This window comes from Solanum tuberosum, unplaced genomic scaffold (assembly GCF_000226075.1).
Source record: "Solanum tuberosum cultivar DM 1-3 516 R44 unplaced genomic scaffold, SolTub_3.0 scf00461, whole genome shotgun sequence".
Lineage (NCBI taxonomy): Eukaryota > Viridiplantae > Streptophyta > Magnoliopsida > Solanales > Solanaceae > Solanum > Solanum tuberosum.
In genome coordinates, this window is record NW_006239387.1 from 415,292 (window position 1) to 434,663 (window position 19,372).

General features: G+C 34.6%; 3 protein-coding genes across 5 annotated transcripts; 2 read left to right on the plus strand and 1 right to left on the minus strand.

Moving 5' to 3' along the window:
- The first annotated feature begins 702 nt into the window (after positions 1 to 702).
- LOC102602463 (protein DETOXIFICATION 56-like) lies at positions 703 to 11,331 on the plus strand. 3 transcript variants are annotated; one of them, XM_015303673.1, is made up of 7 exons: positions 703 to 2,291; positions 3,345 to 3,666; positions 4,949 to 5,038; positions 9,481 to 9,548; positions 9,905 to 10,036; positions 10,685 to 10,846; positions 11,014 to 11,331. In XM_015303673.1, the coding sequence occupies exon 1, from the start codon at positions 803 to 805 to the stop codon at positions 2,261 to 2,263; it is 1,461 nt and encodes a 486-aa protein (XP_015159159.1). In that variant the 5' UTR covers positions 703 to 802; the 3' UTR covers positions 2,264 to 2,291; positions 3,345 to 3,666; positions 4,949 to 5,038; positions 9,481 to 9,548; positions 9,905 to 10,036; positions 10,685 to 10,846; positions 11,014 to 11,331. The 3 variants fall into 3 exon arrangements, with proteins under 3 accessions (XP_015159159.1, XP_015159160.1, XP_006363917.1); XM_015303674.1 differs by having other exon boundaries at positions 4,989 to 5,038; XM_006363855.2 differs by lacking the exon at positions 4,949 to 5,038.
- Positions 3,374 to 10,905, plus strand: LOC107058225 (AT-hook motif nuclear-localized protein 1-like). Its single transcript, XM_015303666.1, has 4 exons — positions 3,374 to 3,619; positions 9,905 to 10,036; positions 10,685 to 10,846; positions 10,888 to 10,905. Exons 1-4 carry the CDS (start codon positions 3,374 to 3,376, stop codon positions 10,903 to 10,905), a joined length of 558 nt encoding a protein of 185 aa, XP_015159152.1.
- A 1,930-nt stretch (positions 11,332 to 13,261) lies between the features above and the next one.
- LOC102599129 (protein cornichon homolog 4) lies at positions 13,262 to 19,091 on the minus strand. Its single transcript, XM_006363847.2, has 4 exons — positions 18,747 to 19,091; positions 17,863 to 18,044; positions 14,065 to 14,187; positions 13,262 to 13,888 (listed from the first exon to the last, which is right to left on the minus strand). Exons 1-4 carry the CDS (start codon positions 18,816 to 18,818, stop codon positions 13,846 to 13,848), a joined length of 420 nt encoding a protein of 139 aa, XP_006363909.1. The 5' UTR covers positions 18,819 to 19,091; the 3' UTR covers positions 13,262 to 13,845.
- Positions 19,092 to 19,372: the final 281 nt, after the last annotated feature.

Genomic DNA, 19,372 nt, shown 5'->3' on the forward strand with positions numbered 1-19,372 from the left:
TTTTTGCTTGAAAATATGATTTTGTACAAATTTTCATCTTTCCATTTCTTTTTTCCGTCGGATTTTTGGGTAAAAATAATGAAATATGGGCAAAAATTGATTTGAAGATAGTTATTTATATGAAAATTTCAAACAATTTTTTTTTTTAAAAAAGAAAGAAATAAGAGGAGGAAGATAATAATGATAGAAAAAGAGACAAAGAAGAAGAAGAATAAAAAAAAAAGTGAAGGCAGATGAAAAAGGGTAGAGAAAGAGGCAAGCGACTGTACAATTTCTTAATTCCAAAAATTTGTTATATTTAGTTAGAAAAATTATATTGTCATAGATGGTAAATATTTCTTTAATATAGCATATTTATGTGATTTACCCATTTTTTAATTAACCCAATGTTAGGCCCCCATATTATGTTATTCATGTTCAAGATGTTGTCCCGGATTAATCAAAACACTATCTGATTTGCTATTATTATTAATCTTTAGTATGTATAATCTTTTTCGAAATCATTTTCCACTCAGCAAACACAACACGAGAAAAAACAGTTGGTCTTTCATAAAGATTTGTGAGCCATGCGTTATTTTCTTCTTTTTAGCAATACCCCTTTTTGATTTGCCTTTGCATTCTCATCATGCACTATAAATTCCCCACCAAGATTTCCCTCTTTTAATTGGCTTTCTTTCTTCAATTGACAGTTACAAGAAAATCCATTTTTTTAATATCACCAACTCCTCCACAAAACTTATGCTCTTTAAAAAGCTAACCATTCTTGTGTAACATCACTCATATTGCAAATACTACCATTACCATGCCTGAATCAATGACCAAAAAATGGCCAGAAAAAATCATACAAAATGCCCTTTTAGAAATGAAATTGCAAGGGGGAATAGTACTCCCTCTGATGGCTATGAACTTCACATGGTTTGCAAAAATAGCCATCACAACTGCGTTCCTCGGTAGGCTTGGTGAGCTTTCTTTAGCTGGAGCAACGCTGGGTTTTACGTTCGCGAACGTTACTGGATTCTCAGTCTTGAATGGACTTAGTGGTGCTATGGAGCCTATTTGTGGACAAGCCTTTGGAGCCAAGAATTTTAAGTTACTTCATAAGACCCTTGTCATGTTTGTTTCTTTGTTACTAGTTGTCTCAATTCCTATTTCTTTCTTGTGGCTTAATGTTGACAAGATCCTCATTAAGTTTGGCCAGCAAGAAGAGATTTCAATGGTAGCTAAAAAGTATCTTGTTTATCTTCTCCCTGATTTGGTGATCACATCTTTTTTGTGTCCATTGAAAGCTTATTTGAGCACACAAAATGTTACAGTCCCAATTATGTTAACCTCTGCTTTGGGGGTTGCTCTGCATATACCGATAAATGTGCTACTTTCCATGAATAAGGGGCTAGAAGGAGTTTCAATGGCGTATTGGATAACAGATTTACTGATCATGATTATTTTGGTTATTTATGTTGTGATATCAGAGAACAGAAAGGGCGGAAAGTGGAATGAAGGAGGCTGGTGGGAACAGGGGATTCTTGATTGGATCAGATTAATCAAACTATGCGGACCATGTTGCCTTACAACTTGCCTCGAATGGTGGTGTTATGAGATTTTGGTTTTGCTAACAGGGCGACTCCCGAATGCTAAACAAGCAGTTGGGGTTATAGCAATTGTGTTGAATTTTGATTATTTGATTTACTCTGGTATGCTCTCACTCGCGACATGTGCATCCATTCGTGTATCTAATGAGCTAGGGGCAGATAGTTCCAGCCCTGCTTACAGGGCAGCATACGTGTCGTTAGGCTTGAGTATCGTTGCAGGCCTTTTCGGTGGCTCGGTTATGGCAGCAGCAAAAGGAATTTGGGGTCCTCTGTTTAGCCATGATAAAGGGGTAATTAGAGGGGTAAAGAGGATCATGTTGCTAATGGCTTTAGTTGAAGTTGTTAACTTCCCTTTAGCAGTTTGTGGAGGAATTGTCCGTGGGACAGCGCGGCCTTGGCTTGGGACGTATGCTTATATCAGTGGATTTTACCTGCTGGCTTTGCCATCGGGGGTGATTTTGGCTTTCAAGGTTCAACTTGGCCTTGCAGGATTGTTGATAGGGTTCATGGTTGGAGTTGCTGCTTGTTTGGCCCTGTTGTTAGTGTTGATTGCTAGGATTGATTGGGTTGGAGAAGCTAATAAAGCACATACGCTTGCCTGCAATCAAGAAGAAGGTGGTGGAGATGATGATGATCGGAAAACTTCATGGGTGGTTAAAGAAAATGGCTCGTGAATTCAGAGGTGGAGCTAGAATGTTAGGAGTAAGTTCAATCGAACCATTATGTGCAGCATACATGGTAGATAACTAAGTGAAAAGACTTCTGAAATAAGGAGTATGAATATTTAGGTTTGAACTCATATTTTCAAAGAATTTGAATACGTGTCTTAAGCTCATGACTATAATGCCACCATTCGCTCACCTCAAATATTATGATCACAAGACTTGAATGTATGTTCTAATGGGAGTAGCTGAATTCTAAGTTAGAAGTCCATGTAAAAGCACAGAATCTAAGTGAATTTTAACCAGCATTTTAAAACTATTAGAAATTTAGTTACTTTTTAATAAGAAAATAGAACTTGGATAACCATACTCTCTAAGCTAAAACATAAAAATTCCAACACAACAGGCTGAAATTTAAAATTTACATGTAAAACTCCAACACAATTTACTGACGTTAAAAAATTACCAGAATATGTCCCGTTCAAAAAGTTTTCATAAAGTCCACTTGCAGTATTTCGAACTCACGTTTTGTCTAAAATTCATGATTTTTAATGGAACTCCATGGCACTATCCTAAAATTTTAATTGTATTAGTTTGAATTTTGAGATACGAGTTTTACTTTTATAATATCGATATTTTGTTATAGCAAGAGTTGTTTACCCTGAAAGTTTCTTCTTAGAACTCCAGAATATATGAAGTTTCAACTATACACGACGAAGTATTCTTTGGTTCCTTAGCTCAAAATTATCAATTTAAATAAACCTTAGAATATACATTGTTCTCTTAATGAAATCAAAGTATGAAATTAGAAATTAGAAATTCAATTTTTGTAAAAACCGACCTTCAAAGGTCAATTTTAATAATTTAGTTTACTGATTAAAATATAAATTATACCAACAACAAAATGTTATTTATATAGGAAAAAACAATTAGAGGTATATTTTTAATAAAATAAGTGAACGAAGAGTATATTGAGACTTTTTGCAATAGTTTAGGGGGACATTTTTGGCATTTTCCCTTGAATTACGAATCGGACCATCTGAGGAAAGTTAGCATTTTTAACTCCTGAAAACCCCAATCTTTTTACCTTCAGCACAATTTTGGTAAGCACGATTAGCAACAATGGCGGCTTCAGATGCTTCATCAGACTATCGCATGACTGGATCTGCTCAACCAGCAGTAGCAACCCAGTCGGGTGCAGCATCGGCAGTGACCACTCAGAAGAAAAAGCGAGGTAGACCCAGAAATAATGGACCAAATGGGTCAGTAGACACGCCTATTTCTGCAGAGCCAATTTCATCCGCCGCACCTTCTCAGGTGATTGATTTTTCGTCTAAGAAGAAACAGGCGAAAGTCCGGCCGGTTGGGGTCAGCTATTACAGTGTATCAGCCCAAAGTTGATTTTGAGAATTTAGGTAAAGATTAAAAACATGCTGTTTTGCATTAGTATTACTTATTTTGTTCATTATGTGCACAAGTTCTGTTTTTTTACTTACGTTGCATTGGTTGTTTACATCAAACAAATCAATACAACACATGTCTCGTATATAATTTTTTTTAGAACTTAACCATGGTTATGTAACATGCATTTTCACTCTGATTTGTTGATTCTTCGTGTTGAAATGTTAGTTAGGTGTAAACACCAGATGGGAATAAGTATTGTATGTCAAAGTGTTGTTTTTTTGGGTTGGTCTGTGAAATGGGGGATCTTAAAACTTGTAGGTGTCACTTGGACATGAGTGTAACTGTGGAAGTTAATTTTCTAGATATGGTACAGTGATCTGCCGTTAGTAATAGAATAAACGAAACGAGTACATTCACTGATCTACAGCTTAATGATAAATGACAGGATTTTAGTCTGAACCTCCATAATATACAACTACTTTTACTTCTTATTGTGATTTCTAAGTAACTAAAGTTTTTGGAAGTTCCTTACTTGAATAAACAGGTTTCTTTTTCTTATTTCATACCTTTGTTCCAAGAATAATGTCACTACTATTGTTTGGAGAACCAAAACATTTTTTTCTTAAAGGTAACTAATATAATATTTGACCTAAGAGGTGCATATTACCTACTCCCTCCGTCCCATTTTATGTGGCAACATTTGACCGGGCACGGAGTTTAAGAAATAAATGAAGACTTTGAAATGTTTACCAAATTGCCCTTTTAAAAAGTAGACTCAATTTCTCTCTCCTCATAAATGTATTGGAGTATTATTTTAAGATTAAGTGGGACCAACAAGGATAAAAAAGGAATTGTACCTTTAAATACTTTCCATATAAGGAAATGTGACATTCTTTTTGGGACTGACCAAAAAGGAAATGTTGCCACATAAAATGGGACAGAGGGAGTAGTACCTTATTTTGAATATAAGTCTGACCCTGAAAGTTGTCTTTTGTATACCATTCAAATCTATTTAGTAATTTAGGAATTTAGATTGTGAAATTAAGTACTCATTGGTGTAGGAGTACAAAATTCTTAATATTTTGAAAACATTGAATTGATTAAATTCAATAAGTATTTTATAGGAATTAGATTTCATTTTTAATAGTGTACTAAAATCAATCCTGACCATGATGGGCATTAGTGATGATGCTATAATTATCATTAATTTATGTCACGTTTAATTCGTAGAAGTGTGATAATCTCTGTACACGTGATTTTATTATAACTAGATTGATCTAATTGATTCACAAGGTCTCGAGATACTTATTTGTCTTGGAAGCTAACTTTATAGGCAATACTTTCACATGAAGAAGTATTATGTTTGGCGTTCTGCATTATATGGTACACACTTACTCATTCTAGCTTCTTGATTTTTCTAAATCTTATTTTAGAATCACAAGTTTGAGCATAAATCTTGAGTTATGTGCCTTCTATTTAAAATTATTATGAGGTGTATTTTCTCATCTAAAATTCAACAGGCTAATAATATGTAATGAGATTGATAGATCGTAATATTCCATAATATTGTGAGCATATCTTAGAGGGTTATCTTATTGAATAAATAAGTCATTATATGTGGCGTTATCCTGTATTTACTCTCGTGATGTTAAAATTTTGTTAACTAGATAAATTAATTATGACATGCTTTGTTGAAATCTTATTACGGGTTGATGAATATAATTTGAGCTATAAGATAGAACGAATGTGATACATTCGTTGATCCTAAAAATCATATTTCATGTTATGAATCTATTGACATACATGTTGTTTTGTCTGGTTGGGCATATTTTTGCTTTTCCCTAGGATTGAATTAGTTTTGTAATTTCAAGTGAATAGTGTACTCCAAAGCGGTATATTTGCTTTGATTTGGGAGGCTTATTCCAAGTTGTGGGATGTTATTGATTATTACATACAATAGCCTACCCAAAAGGGGGTTTGTTGTGTGTTTTAATTTGATGATGAAGAGTGATGCCGGAAAAGAAATACCTTAGTTTAGAAAATTCATCTGTCCAAAGGGGATGGATTTTCTGATACTACAATATTTTCTCGTTACCTGCCCAAAGGGGTAATATTGTGAAGGTTCGCATTAGTTGTCATTAATTTCCTTGTATCGCATTCATCATAATTTGCCCAAAGTTATTTTGAGTCCTTAAAAGAGAATATTTTAGTTTAGTAAATCTGTCTGCCCAAAGGGGATGTAATTTCTATTACTGGAATATTTTCTCATCATCCGCCCAAAGGGGGTAATATTGTTAAAGCTCATATTAACTTTATGAGGAAAGTAGATGTGTTATACTTTTAGCCCTTAGGACACGTTTGGTGTGATGAATAAAGGAAGCTAACCCTGGGATAAATTTTAGTACCCCTTAATCTTTTTTTGGTTACAAAGTTTGGGATAACATATCCCAAGATTAATTTTTAGTATTGGGACAAGTATGTTCCTTGCAGCTTCTGAAATACATTAGCATATAACAATCCTTCTCTCCCACTACCACCCTTAAAACAAAATAAAGGTGAAGAATATTCGATGGAAAATATTATATACTAACATACACAACTAGTTCTGTTGTGAAGTGTGATAAAGAAAGGAATAACATCTAATGAATTGTTGATGAATAGCATACAAGTCACTCCTTACATAGAAGTGAGACCACCTCAAATTGTGAAAACTTCCAAATTAATGGAATTTAATCATTACCAAAACTCTGTACTATTAACGAAGAAATAAACAAAGAATCTAGATACATTCTCCCAGACCCCAACTTGGAGTATATAAATCATATATTCATGTTTGACACACATACCTTATTCTTGAATCACACACATATACCTTATTCTTGAATCTTATGGTAAATCTGATAGAATTAGATTATTAACTCAAACAAAGAATTAGAATGTCAATTAACTCATAAAAAGACTTTCTAAATCTTTTGACTGACTTTGTAGATGAGCACCTTGTTGGTATTATTATAAGAACTATGAGATGTGTTATTGCTAACTGCACTTTGAGAAGTGTTCAGCTAACTTAAAATGTCGACCTAGTCTTTTTTTTGCGAAAGAAAAACAAATCAGTTGCTATTGATTGGACGATTATGTAAGCCTCGAAACAAGTCAGTTGAATTGGAATGTTAGCTAAAATCATAGTATGTGGAATAGATGCTCTGTTAGATTTGAGCTCTTTGACTGAATGTGTAAACACATGAAAAACAATTTTTTTGGCCCAACCTCAATTCACAAATTTGAAGCTCATGGGGAAGGGGGGGGATGGATATGTCTCTTTATCCCACTCCTACTTAAATACCAGATTTTGTGTCAATGAAAGAGTTCACACATCCAATCACACTCTGGATACACCCTTACCACTGTACCAAAATCTTGGAGGTTGCGTAAATAGAAATTTCGGCAACAATTTACATTTTTGTATTCATCTCGATAAAATGAAATTCTAGCGTGGTTAATCAACAAATTTGATGACTAGATAAGAAATGTTTGTCAAACAGTGAGTGTGTGACAAATTGGACAATACATAAATAGAAAATCTCATTGGGAGTGATGGATAGATATAAGACAATGAAAAATTGAGTTGTAATCGCTTGACTTAAGGCCCTTCTAGTGAAGTGAAAATCATTGGGTACCTTATATATTCTGAAACGTTTTGATAGCATATAAAGCAAAAAAGGAAGAAAGATAACTCACATTATATTAATGATGAAACAAGATAGCAAGGCTCCTTGTATAGAATTTTCAAGCTATACTTGTAAGTTAATTTATAAATCTAAGATCATTACATAGATTAAGAACACCATTTAATATTAGATAAGATGCATACCTGTAAAGCCATTTGGTTCATCAGTGTGGACGCCACACTCGTTTGGCTACGTGTGCTGATTGCTCCTCCTACAATTCGCGGTGGAATGGGGCAGTTTCCTTGGGGTTAAGGAGACGAGAGGGGATTTAGCCATATATATTTGTAGGCATCAAACCTTAATCTAATGGGCCTCTCCAAAACATATTTTATTAGGTCTTCATAGGGCCAGGGCCTTCACTATTGTTATCAACACCAATAGATTAAGGCCCAATAAGGAATCCAACTTATAGACGACTCAGTCATGTCCACCAACTATATTTATTTAGCCCGTTTGTAAGTTGGTGGACATGACTGAGCTATCTATAAGTTGGATTCCTTGTTGGGCCTGAATCACTTCATTTATTGGTGTGGATAACAGTAGTGTAGGCACTGTGAAGATATAATAAAACATGTTTTTGCAGAGGCCCATTAGGTTGAGGTTTGATGCCTATATAAATATATGGCTAGATCGCCTCTCATCTCCTTAACCTCGAGGAAACTGCGCCATTCCACCGCAAATTGTAAGAGGAGCAATGAGAACAAATAACCAAGTGCGTGTCCGCACTGATGAACCAAGTGGTTTTATAGGTATGCGTCTTATCTAATATTAAATGGTGTTCTTGATCTATGTAATGATCTTAGCTTTATAAATTAACTTGCTAGTATAGCCTGAAATCCTATATAAGGAGTTCTGCTATCTTGTTTCATTATTAATTTAATATGAGTTATCTTTTTTCGCTTTATATGTTATCAAAGTATTTTTCACTGTCTTGTATCCATTACTCCCAATGAGATTCTCTAGTTATATATTTTCCATCTTGTTGCACGCTTAGTGTTTTGACAAACATTTTATATCTAGTCATCAAATTTGTTGATTAACCATGCTAAAATTTAATTGTTGTCGAAATCGCTATTCACGCAGCCTCTAAGGTTTTGGTTCAGTGGTAAGGGCATATCCAGAGTGTGATTGGACGTGTGTGAAGTCTTCCATTGACACAAAATCTAGTATTTAAGTAGGATAAAGAGACAAATACATCCCCGAGCTTCGAATTTGTGGACTGGGGTTGGGTCAAAAAAACTGTTCTTCATGTGTTTACACATTCAGTGAAAGAGCTTAAGTCTAACAATGTATCTATTCCACATACTATGATTTTAGCTAGCATTCCAATTCAACTAACTTGTTCCGAGGCTTAAGTAATCGCCCAATCAATAGAAACTGGTTTTTTCTTTCGCAAAAAAAAACCCAGGTCATCTAACCTGTTAAGTCAGTTGAACACTTCTCATTTAGCAGTAACACATCACATAGTTTTGATTACAATACCAATAAAGTGCTTTTATGCAAAGTCAATCGAAAGGCTTCTTATGAATTCCTTGTTTGACTTAAATTTATCAGGTTTATGTGTGGCAAACTTGAACAATATGATCTATATACTCCACATTGGGAAAATATATCTAGATTCTTAGTTATATAGGGTTTTGGTTATGATTAAATTCTAGTAATTTGGAATTATTCATGATTTCAAGTGACCTAATTTCTATGAAAGGGCTGACTTTTGTATGTTATTCATTAGATGTTATTCTCTTCTTTATCACACTTCACAATAGAAGTGGTTATGTATGTAATATTTTCCATCAAGTATTCTTCTCCTTTATTTATTTTAAGGGTGGTAGTGGGAGAAAAAGATTGTTATATTCTACGGTATTTCAGAAACTGCATGGAACATGCTATTTTGATTTTCTTTTATAGGAGTATTAATCTGAAGGTATCTCTTTTGAATTTGTAATAAACTAATTGAGAATCGTTTCTTTCCTATCTTCTCTTTTGTAGATGATATTCTAAAATTGACATCCAACATAATTTTATGAAATATGATTCTGTTAGTTGAATGTTGGTATATTTGAAGGTTCATTTTACATTACTAAGTTCTTTATGCAGGTCAAAGGGTTTCTAGGATAATTCGTGGTAATGTTATGACCCACATCATCACGGTTAATACTGGAGAGGTAAATGGTATCTTTGGAAGTCTTGTAAAAAAAGCTCATACCTATGAAAGTTCTCTTTATAGCATGATATGAGTTGCATTTGCAATTCCCTTCTCGTCTTTCTTTAAGTTTTATATGATGCATCTCTTTCACATTGCTAGTTATACCAGATTTTTTGTCTCTCCAAATTGTTACATTTAATGGGTTCTTTCTTGTAAGATACAAACTTGATGGGTGTTCAGAAAAGTTGTAATACCTGGATAGTGCATGCATGTTTTTTCCTGAACAATGAAATGCAATTTAACCCGCCACTGTGAATTGACTATTTGCCAATACATCTCTATAACAAATTGCTCATATTTCAATAAATTCTTTAGGATGTCAGCATGAAGGTTTTATCATTCTTTCAACAAGGGTCTCGGTCAATGTGTATTCTCTCAGCAACTGGTGTAATTTCCAGTGTCACATTTCATCAAACAGATACTTCTGGTGGTAAAGTGGCATTTGAGGTGCTGCATCTTATTACTTTGCTCTTGTTATGGTTAATCTTCTGATTATCTTGTGTCTTATCATTTTGAAGAGCCATATACATTTGATGATTGCTTCTACGCGTGAGGTTCCATTGTATGGTATTCTTTCCTGGCCTATCAAATGATGTAGTACTATGCAATTCTGGTAATTAGGTGTCAGGAAATGTTATTGATGAAATATTTAGCCTAAGTAGTCGCTTAAATATTAAAACTTTTTATTCTTCCATTTTTCAGATTTATCTTTAGATATAAATATAGGTTAATTTTGGAAACTAATAGAGTTTTTTATAATAATGAGAAAGACTAATCAGATTGAGGGCATTGATCTTATTGGTGCACTTTCTTTCATTTGAAGGCGCGGCGCTTTTGTTACCTTAAAACTTTTGTTTTCATTCTTTGACTGCCTTGGGCATGGACCATGTGTGTTTTCTTGTACCTGTAGACTATGGTATCATCCAAGTCCCTCAAATCGGTATGTGATAGGAATTATTGATGAAACATGATTTCTCTGTCAGAGATGGTATGGGTTCTCTTATTATGGCTTACTCCATTCCCTTGGGTGCTGGAACCAGTTTATTGTCTTGGTTGACATTTGCGTTTAAACTTGCTCTTCCATTCTTCCTATAGGGCCGGTATGATTTACTTACTTTCGCTGGATCATTTGTGCATTCTGAGACTGGAGGAATGAGAAACCTATCTGGTGGAATGAGTGTGTCTCTAATAAGCCCCGAGGGACGTGTCATTGGTGGTCGGATTGACGGTCAATTGGTAGCTGCCAGTCCTGTGCAGGTATTGATTCTCCTTTACTCTGTGTGCTATTTATGCAATAGGAAGCACTTTGTTCTTGACGACAAATAGATGTAATGTTTTTGTGAACAAATTATTGAACTTACTTCCAAACACTGTTTCTTCAGTTATAATAATTTGGCATATTTCTCTTTGTTGCTATGAAGCAGATTCTTGTGGGCTTCCTTCCTGAAAATTAGCAGGAGCAGATGTGAGCTGCTTATCATTCGCTTCCTATTGATCCATATCCAGTGAGGTCTTTTTAGTAATCTGAACTAGTTTTCTAGAAAGTATATCTTGTGCCTTCCCATCTGGTGTTTCGCATTAGAATTGGGGATGTACAATGGCCCCGAAAAAGATAATTTTCATTTGTTGTTGAGGTTTCCTTTCTAATTTTAGCAAATGCCAGACACCTGCTCATGGCAATGCATGTGAACTACTGCAATCCTCTTCGGGACAAAAAATATTTGATCATTGGCTTTTCAGAACTTGTGTCTTGTATTGTTGCCTTCACGGCAAGTCTTTGGCCATTAATTACCTTCTCATCATAGTACAAGTATTTGGGAAAAGTGCCCACACACAGGCGTATTTAGGATTTGTAGAACCTTGGTGGACCACAACAAAAAAGAAGGTTAAAATGTATTAGGTGGGAATTGCATCTAACTAAGTACGATATTTAGTTTTCTTGTAGCATAAGTGCCCCTTAAATTCTCCCCTACCCATACAGGAGTAGCAGATGAGACATTCTAGACTACTCCCTGTCTTACTTTATGTAACGATGTTTGACTGGAGATGAAGTTTTGTTAGAAATAACGGAAGATCTAGGAAGTAGGAACATCTTCTTTTTAGTTTGAGATGATATTCTGGTCCTATAGTAATCTTACAGGAGCAACCATAATCAAACCTGATACTACAAAATCTTCGTCAAAATTAACAGTATGAAGAACCACATTGTTCTTTGTTTGATTCCTTTCTGCTCATCTCCAAAATCTTCTTGTCTCCTTCATATTGTAGAACTTCCCTATTACTTTCAGAATTTCCATCATGTCCACATTTATATAAAGAAGATTGTACATCAAACTCATGTACCTCAAGATCCTGCTGAAGGTCAAGGTAATTTATTGTGATTTCTAGTGGGTAGCGCTTACCGATTCACCTTGCTTCTTGTACTCAGAGCTTCACCACCCACCTGTGATATTGTACCTGTTAGGATTACTGCAAGCATGTTCTTTATCTCCTCCATGAACTCAGTATGCTTTCGTGCTGTCAATTATGGATTTCTTGATGTAGTCCATATCTTGCTGAAATTCTTGGTAGTAGATAGATGTCTGCAGCCATGATTTCTGTTGCCATTAAAGAATTGCCCTCTTTCTTCTTACCATATATAGTAGCTACACAAAGATTAGTACTAGTGCACGCGGCAATGGATATTTTCTCATAGGTTTTTATCTCTCTAAACGCGTTCAGCACAACTTAACTATATCAAATTCATTAGATGTAGCATTGGCTTCAATACGAAAAAGTAACAAACTAGGGAGTTAGTTTTCACTTCTCAATAACTAAACAAATAGTTTGTTTCCCAGCTAAGAAATTCCATGGTGAACAATATCGACGAAGAAGGATCATTCATCTGTCCCAACCTCTCACAAAAGATGGTTCTTCTTAATAAAGATTTGAAAGTTATGAATAGGCATAATACATAAAAAGAAACTCAAAACTTGGCTGCAATTGGCAAGTAAGCTGAGAGTACACACCTAGACACCTCAACTTAGTCTCAACTGGCAACTAAAACTCCAACTCATCCCCACTTTGGTCTCCTGGAGACATATTGACGTGACACATAAATTTTGAAAGTGTCTATATGATCATTTTCCAAGTTGAAATGTTCAAGTGACAAAGTGAAGACGAGTTGAGGTGTTTAGACGTATATATTCAAAGTAATTGGAATGTTTACTTGCTAGTTGAGGTCAAGTTTGAGTTTTTGTTTATATATTATACCTTAATGAGCATTGTCCTAAGTGCTGAAAACTCAAACTGTAATTGATAAAACACTACTACATCTTCATGGTCATCGCTTTTATCCTTTTCCTTTGTGTAAAAAGATTATCACAACATTGTGACTATTTAAACTTTAACGCAAGGAATGTGCGCCATGTGCATATGGCGCTTAATATAAAATTAAGTTGATACTTTATTTATTTCAATTTATGTGACATTTTTCTTTTTGATTCGTCATATTCGTAAATTAAAAAACAAATAATTTTCTATTTTTCATTTTATCTTTCATGTGAAATTTTGTAAAAACACAAATGTTATTGCATATCTAATGCTACAAGCTTCGAAAGTTTTATAGCTATATAATGTTTAACAAATTTAACCCACAAGTTTTTTTAAAAAAAAAATTGAAACTGTGTCATATAAATAGAAACCGGAGGAGTAATGTTCAACGAAAACATTACAGAAACCGTTCCATATCAATAACCTATTACAACAACACTTGTTCTGTTTACTACCCATCATTTCATTAAACTCAATCTTCACAGTTTTTTGCTTTTATCGAAAGAACATCAACTAATATCGCAATTCTATCAGTTTTCTGCTTTTCATTTGTTCAACATCACGAGACAAATTATAAAAGGGACAAAGAAAAATATCTTCCATCCTACTAATAGCACCCTGAATTAGCAATGTCGCGTTAATGGACAGCAAAAACAAATGAACATAAGCTTACAGAAGAACATGTTCAATGCAGCATAGTGGGATTTTAGTTTGGTGAAGGTACTATGTCACTCAAAATCACACCCTGCAGTACATATGTAGAACCTGAAAACTTGCAGTTGCTTGGAAATTGAATAGGGAGGGGGACGGGAGAGCTTCAAATCTGCAATTGAATCTGCTATCTCTAAACCCTGAACTTTCAAGAATAATGAACTACAACAAGCCAGCATAAATGAGCAAATGCAGCAGCACCGAGTACTTATACTTCGGCTGGACAATAGAACCTATAGAGACTCTTCATCATCTTCCAAGGCACTGTAAATTAACCTGTAGAATACAGTCTCGGTCAAGAAGTGTCTTACTTGTAAGAACTTCCGTAACAAATAGAAGGCTTTTTAACCAAAATAAAAAGAACAAAAAAGGATGCCTGCTTTGGTACCATAAGTCCAATCTTAGACAGAGAAATTTGGATATGATTTATGAAGCACTATTTAATTACTTACCAAAATAATGATATGAAGAGGAGAAGGATGATATAGCCTAGTTTGAAAAGCCTCTGTTTCTTTTCCCAATTAAGCAGATTAAAAATTTCTGTCACATCAACAAGGTGCTGCCTTCTCGTGTACCTAGAGCATGAAGCAAACATGAGAAATTTAATTTGATGAAACACATCAGCAATATTAGATATGTTCGTTATCTAGTTAAATCTCAATCACTGAATCAAGCACAAACAAGTTCCCTCATATAAAATCAATGAATACAAGCATATGAGTCACTTTGAATGCATTCGAAGAGAGGGTAATGTTAGGATGGAAAAGGACTGCTTCAGCTTCAGCTGGGATGTAATGTAGATCCTTTTACCACTTAGTATTGTTTATATCTACATTATTTTTTAGCAAATAAGTACCAGCCAGCTCTTCAGTGGACCTCCATTGTTCTACCAAACATTGGCTCAAACCAGCCTATAAGACTACCTTTTTTGTCCACCCTTACAGAACATTAAGATAGTCTTTCCTCTAGTTTCATATAGCAAATTACCCCTGGATTTCCTTTCATCAATAAAATGTAAGCAAGAATAAAAGATACTAGCAATATTTTAAGTAATTTTTTTAAATTTTAATTTATTTATTTTATTTTTTGAGAAAAGTAACAGAATATTTTAAGTAATTTTTCCATTTCTTTGTTCCGGTAAAACTTAAAAAGGCTCAACGGAAACCTTTTTTTACAAGAGGGATAGACAAATAAGCAAAAGACTTGCTAAAAAAATCAGCCAAGCACATGAAAACTTATCAGTGTCATCTCTGAATTAATCTATTAGGTGGTATCAGTAAAAACCCTCCATTTTCAAACAACTCGACTCATATGACTTCTCACTATCTATTTCCCCTGTTTGGACCTATTCCATTCCAATACTCAATAATTTTGTAATGAAATATGGCTTGCTAGAACTACAGTTCTCTAGGTCATGACTTCTAGTAAACGCCTGACCTAATGTAAGTATGCCAACAGTGACTTAAAATAATAATCGTTGATATCACCTATTTTGTAAGCTCTATAAATGACACCCCCCAAATTCTTGGTAGGGTGGACCGGCACCTGGTGCCTTAACTCGGCCAAGCGGACAAACTCTACACAATGTCTTACATCAAACAGCTAAAGCTGCTCCAAATAAGATACACACCTAACAATAAATCTTTCATTTTCATCATATTTTGTTCCAAGCAAGTTCGTACTAATTTCAAGTGATAGCAGGTTAGGGATGGGAAGTGTTTAGCAGGCATATGTCTTCTAGGGTTGAGAAGGGGAGAAAGGTAAGATTTTGAGGTCACCGACGGTATGGGGATAACATTTTGAGGCTTACTTTTCCTAACATTTAAGAATCTCGCACCAAGGAGATGACAGTCCAACAAGTGCAGATGATACAAGATGGAGAACTTTTTTGGGATTTGTGTATCCGGAGGAACTTGCAAGATTGGGAAGTGACGGAATTCCAAAATCTAGTTGAGCTGTTTCATAAACAAAGAACATCATTGGAAACTCATGGTGATGGAGTTGCATCCACATAGATTGAATTGGATTCCAAAAGGTTCTGAGAAAAGGTGTGTTTCTTCACTTGGTGTGCAACACGAGAGGTGATTCTAATGGCCAAAAATTTGAGGAATATGTTAGTTGGTATTTTGTGCGCAAGGATTGGATGAAGACGTTGACCATCTCCTCATTCATTGCTTTGTAGCCTCAAGGTTATGGTGGGAAATGAGAAATCTTGTGTTTGTTTGGTATATCTTGGGTTACACCAGGCACTATGAAAGGGTTAATGTTCAGTTGAAATTGCAGCAGAGGGAAGAGAAGACACAGGGCATGGAATGTTGCTCCATTAGCTCTTATGTGGGTCATTTGGAGGGGAAAAGATAAGAGAGCTTTTGAAGATATTAAGATGAACTATGTAAGGAATAACCTCTTATCTATTATTTCTTTTAGGTGCACCCTTAAGGTTCCTTCATGTATAGAAGATCGGGCGTTGTTCGTAAGAACCATATTTTTGTAGGTTATTTCTCTTTTTGTATCCAATGTATACAAGCCTTTTTTGTGCCCATGCTATTGATAAAATTTATTACTTTATCAAGAAAAAGAGATGGAAGGTCTTTGACAACCTCTATGTGATTTTAGAACTATCCATCCTTTTTACCTTCAATCATCGTAACGCCTGCGGCAGATTTGGAGGTTTATGGAGGATTTAGCCACACCATTTCAGGCAACCTTCATTTATTTTTACCTCTATGTGTGCTACTTGTCCCTCTGTTGAAGGTTTTGATCTTGCCCAACAACACTTTCATCTTTAACATTCACGTTTTTTATCACTCTTGTTACATTGTGCATTTTAGGCAAATCATTCACTCCCATATACCATTGAGAGACTTCACAACTATTTATAAAACTTGATTTTTTACTTCGATTGGTACATCTTGATCAGACTATCACACACCATCCTGTAATGCTCTATTTCAGTAATCTCATTGTAACTCTATATGTTACTTCTTCATCACCATGCCCATTCTCTTGAAAGATTTGAGTCTTGATAGCTAATAATTGGCATTTAGGCATCATAATCCCCACTAATCTCACCTTTATTTCTTCTTATGAGGATGAACTTGCAGTTGCAAATATATTCTTACTTTTACCTATCCTAAACTCTAATTCTCAAGAGTGTTTTTCGACTTCCAAATTTTCGGTTATTTTCCTTGTTAGCTTTGTAAATTAACATAATACATATGTTATTAACATGGAACCTAAATTGTCATGTTGTAGCCTGAGTTTGCTCAAAAGTCCCACTCTACCTCGCGGACATACCAACAGTATGTCAACCAAATGATAAGCAACTGGGCTTTCAGAGTCTTAACAGTACATGAGGAACACTCAAGCTTTGGAACTAAATTTCAAGGGTTCATTAAGATTCAACGTGGTGAGTAGGTTTAAGAATTGAGCAATGTGAACTGGAACAAAAAAGACCACGCATCCTAATATGAGCCTGCTCAAATCACACAATTGCAAACCTGAGTAACGAAATTGTCAGACACCTAGATTGCTGATAACCTTGACACTAGAAAATAACTCCATGTCACGAAAATTCCACAGACTACCTACACAGAAAATTCGTTGTTGATTTGTATCTACCAACTCATCTATAAAGCATAAATAACTAAATTGGGAATAGTTTTATTTATAATTTAGGATAGCGGCAAGCACGTGAAATTTTTTGATTGATAGATGGTGGTGAGTCTCGAGTTCAAGAACTCTGCCAACTTTTTTACCATATTGAATTGTGTAAGACGACAATTTTATAATTTACTATGGGTTTGCCATAATTCTGAACAATGAAAGACAAGTAGAATGCCAAGCTGAAAAAAATAGAAAAAAGGAGTCTCTTCTAGACAATTCAATACTGCTCATGAAGTGGTTAAACCAAGTTTCACTACTGCAAAGAAACATATACCAAATTTCTGTTTAACAGTTTATTGACAATTAAAAATCCCAAGAAAACTATCAATGTTAAGGAAAGAAAATGTATAGGTGCTATAAAAAAGTGCTTTATAAAGGGAATCAGAAGTAAATGTTGCAGAAAATCGCAGCAAATGAGCATAATGGAGGAACAAAATCAAATTTCATTTCTACACATATTTAAGATCTCATCAGCATGCTATAACAACTAATGTGCTATCCATGGATAAGATGATCTGAATTGGATCAAAACATAATTTCATTTGCAGTGCAGCCATAAAGCAAAAAGACAAGCAGAAACTTACAATCTGTAATTGTAGTACATATATGGAACACATAGAAGTGCCATGACCCAATGCCCTGTTATCAGATAGAGCAAGCACAGAACTCCTTGTGTGATGAACTCAGGTAAAACAACTCCATTTATACGAGATGCAGAGTCGTATGGGTTGATATAATCAAACTCTAAATCTGATAAGCACATCAGCTGTAAGCATTTCAAATGTCAGACTTCTTCATCTTAGACACAGAAAAAGAAAAAGATACAAGTTCACTACCGTTTTCTGCATTCTATAATATTCAACAGAAGATACAGATTGTCTTGCCATACTTAATAGAAGCTACCTAACAAGTATGTGGTGTTGCTGAGCAGTTTACAGTTCATGGTTCTTATCCAAATTAATATAAACATATATGTTTGTGTATATATAGGATGTCTTTATAAAAAAAATTACGAGGATGTAAAATCTTTCTCCTGAAACCCTCAGATACGGTATAATTTAAAGCATTCAGGTAGGCAATGCATAATTTATACATCAGACAAGCCCCTATATGAATCTCCATCACGACCAATTGTACTTTAACTAGGAGATAGTTGAACATGACCAGAATCCTTATTCTCTCAACTCTACAAGAAGCTGTATCCAGATTAAATTCAGTATAACAACTTTTAGGTGCTTATTACAGCTGAAATCAACATGATAATTCAAAAACCTAAAATTATTTTACAAATATATAATCTTCAGTAGACTGTGAAATCACATCACATAACAAGAAAAACTAATGCATCACGAATCTCACGTTTGCATTATCAAATTAATCAAACACTGAACTTAACTAAACCCCTAATTTTAAATCTAATACAAGCTAGAAGAAAATAAGTGGAAAGAGTAGGATTTAGGATATAGACCTGAAAAACAATCATGACAAGGAGAGCAATGAGAATGAAGAAGAAGAGAAGCCATGCCCAAACATCAGCCATTTTTCTCTTCTTAGTAGCTCCACAAATCAATCGGATGAAGAAGGAAGATTAATAGGGCCAGGTGCGTTATGCGCCCCCGGTGCTTCCTGGCAGCAAGCAACGAATCGGACGAAAAGGCGATTCCAATTTTCAAGCCGAAGTAACGATCCACTTTGTAGCCGTAGCCGGAGCCGGAGCAGTTGGGTGTATCTCGCTCGGAACTTTGACCGGTGTGAGCGAGGCTATGCTATGGATGAAAAAAAAAAACTTTTTGTGCAAAAAAGAAATCGGAAAAAGAATTCAGTACATACTTTTTTTATTTTTTAAAACCAAACACAATATTTTTTTAAAGAAAAATGAAAAAAAAAAAAAAAAGGGTACACAAATCATCAATAAAAAAAAAATTAAGTTAGATTTTGTATTGAGTAAAAGAAAAATCAAATCAAATCGACATAAAAATATATACTTAACTTTTATATACTATTTGAAAAACTTCATAAAGGATTTTCTTTAATAACATATGTCAAAAAATATTTTTGATTATTTATTGAATGAACAAAATGATATGGTATATC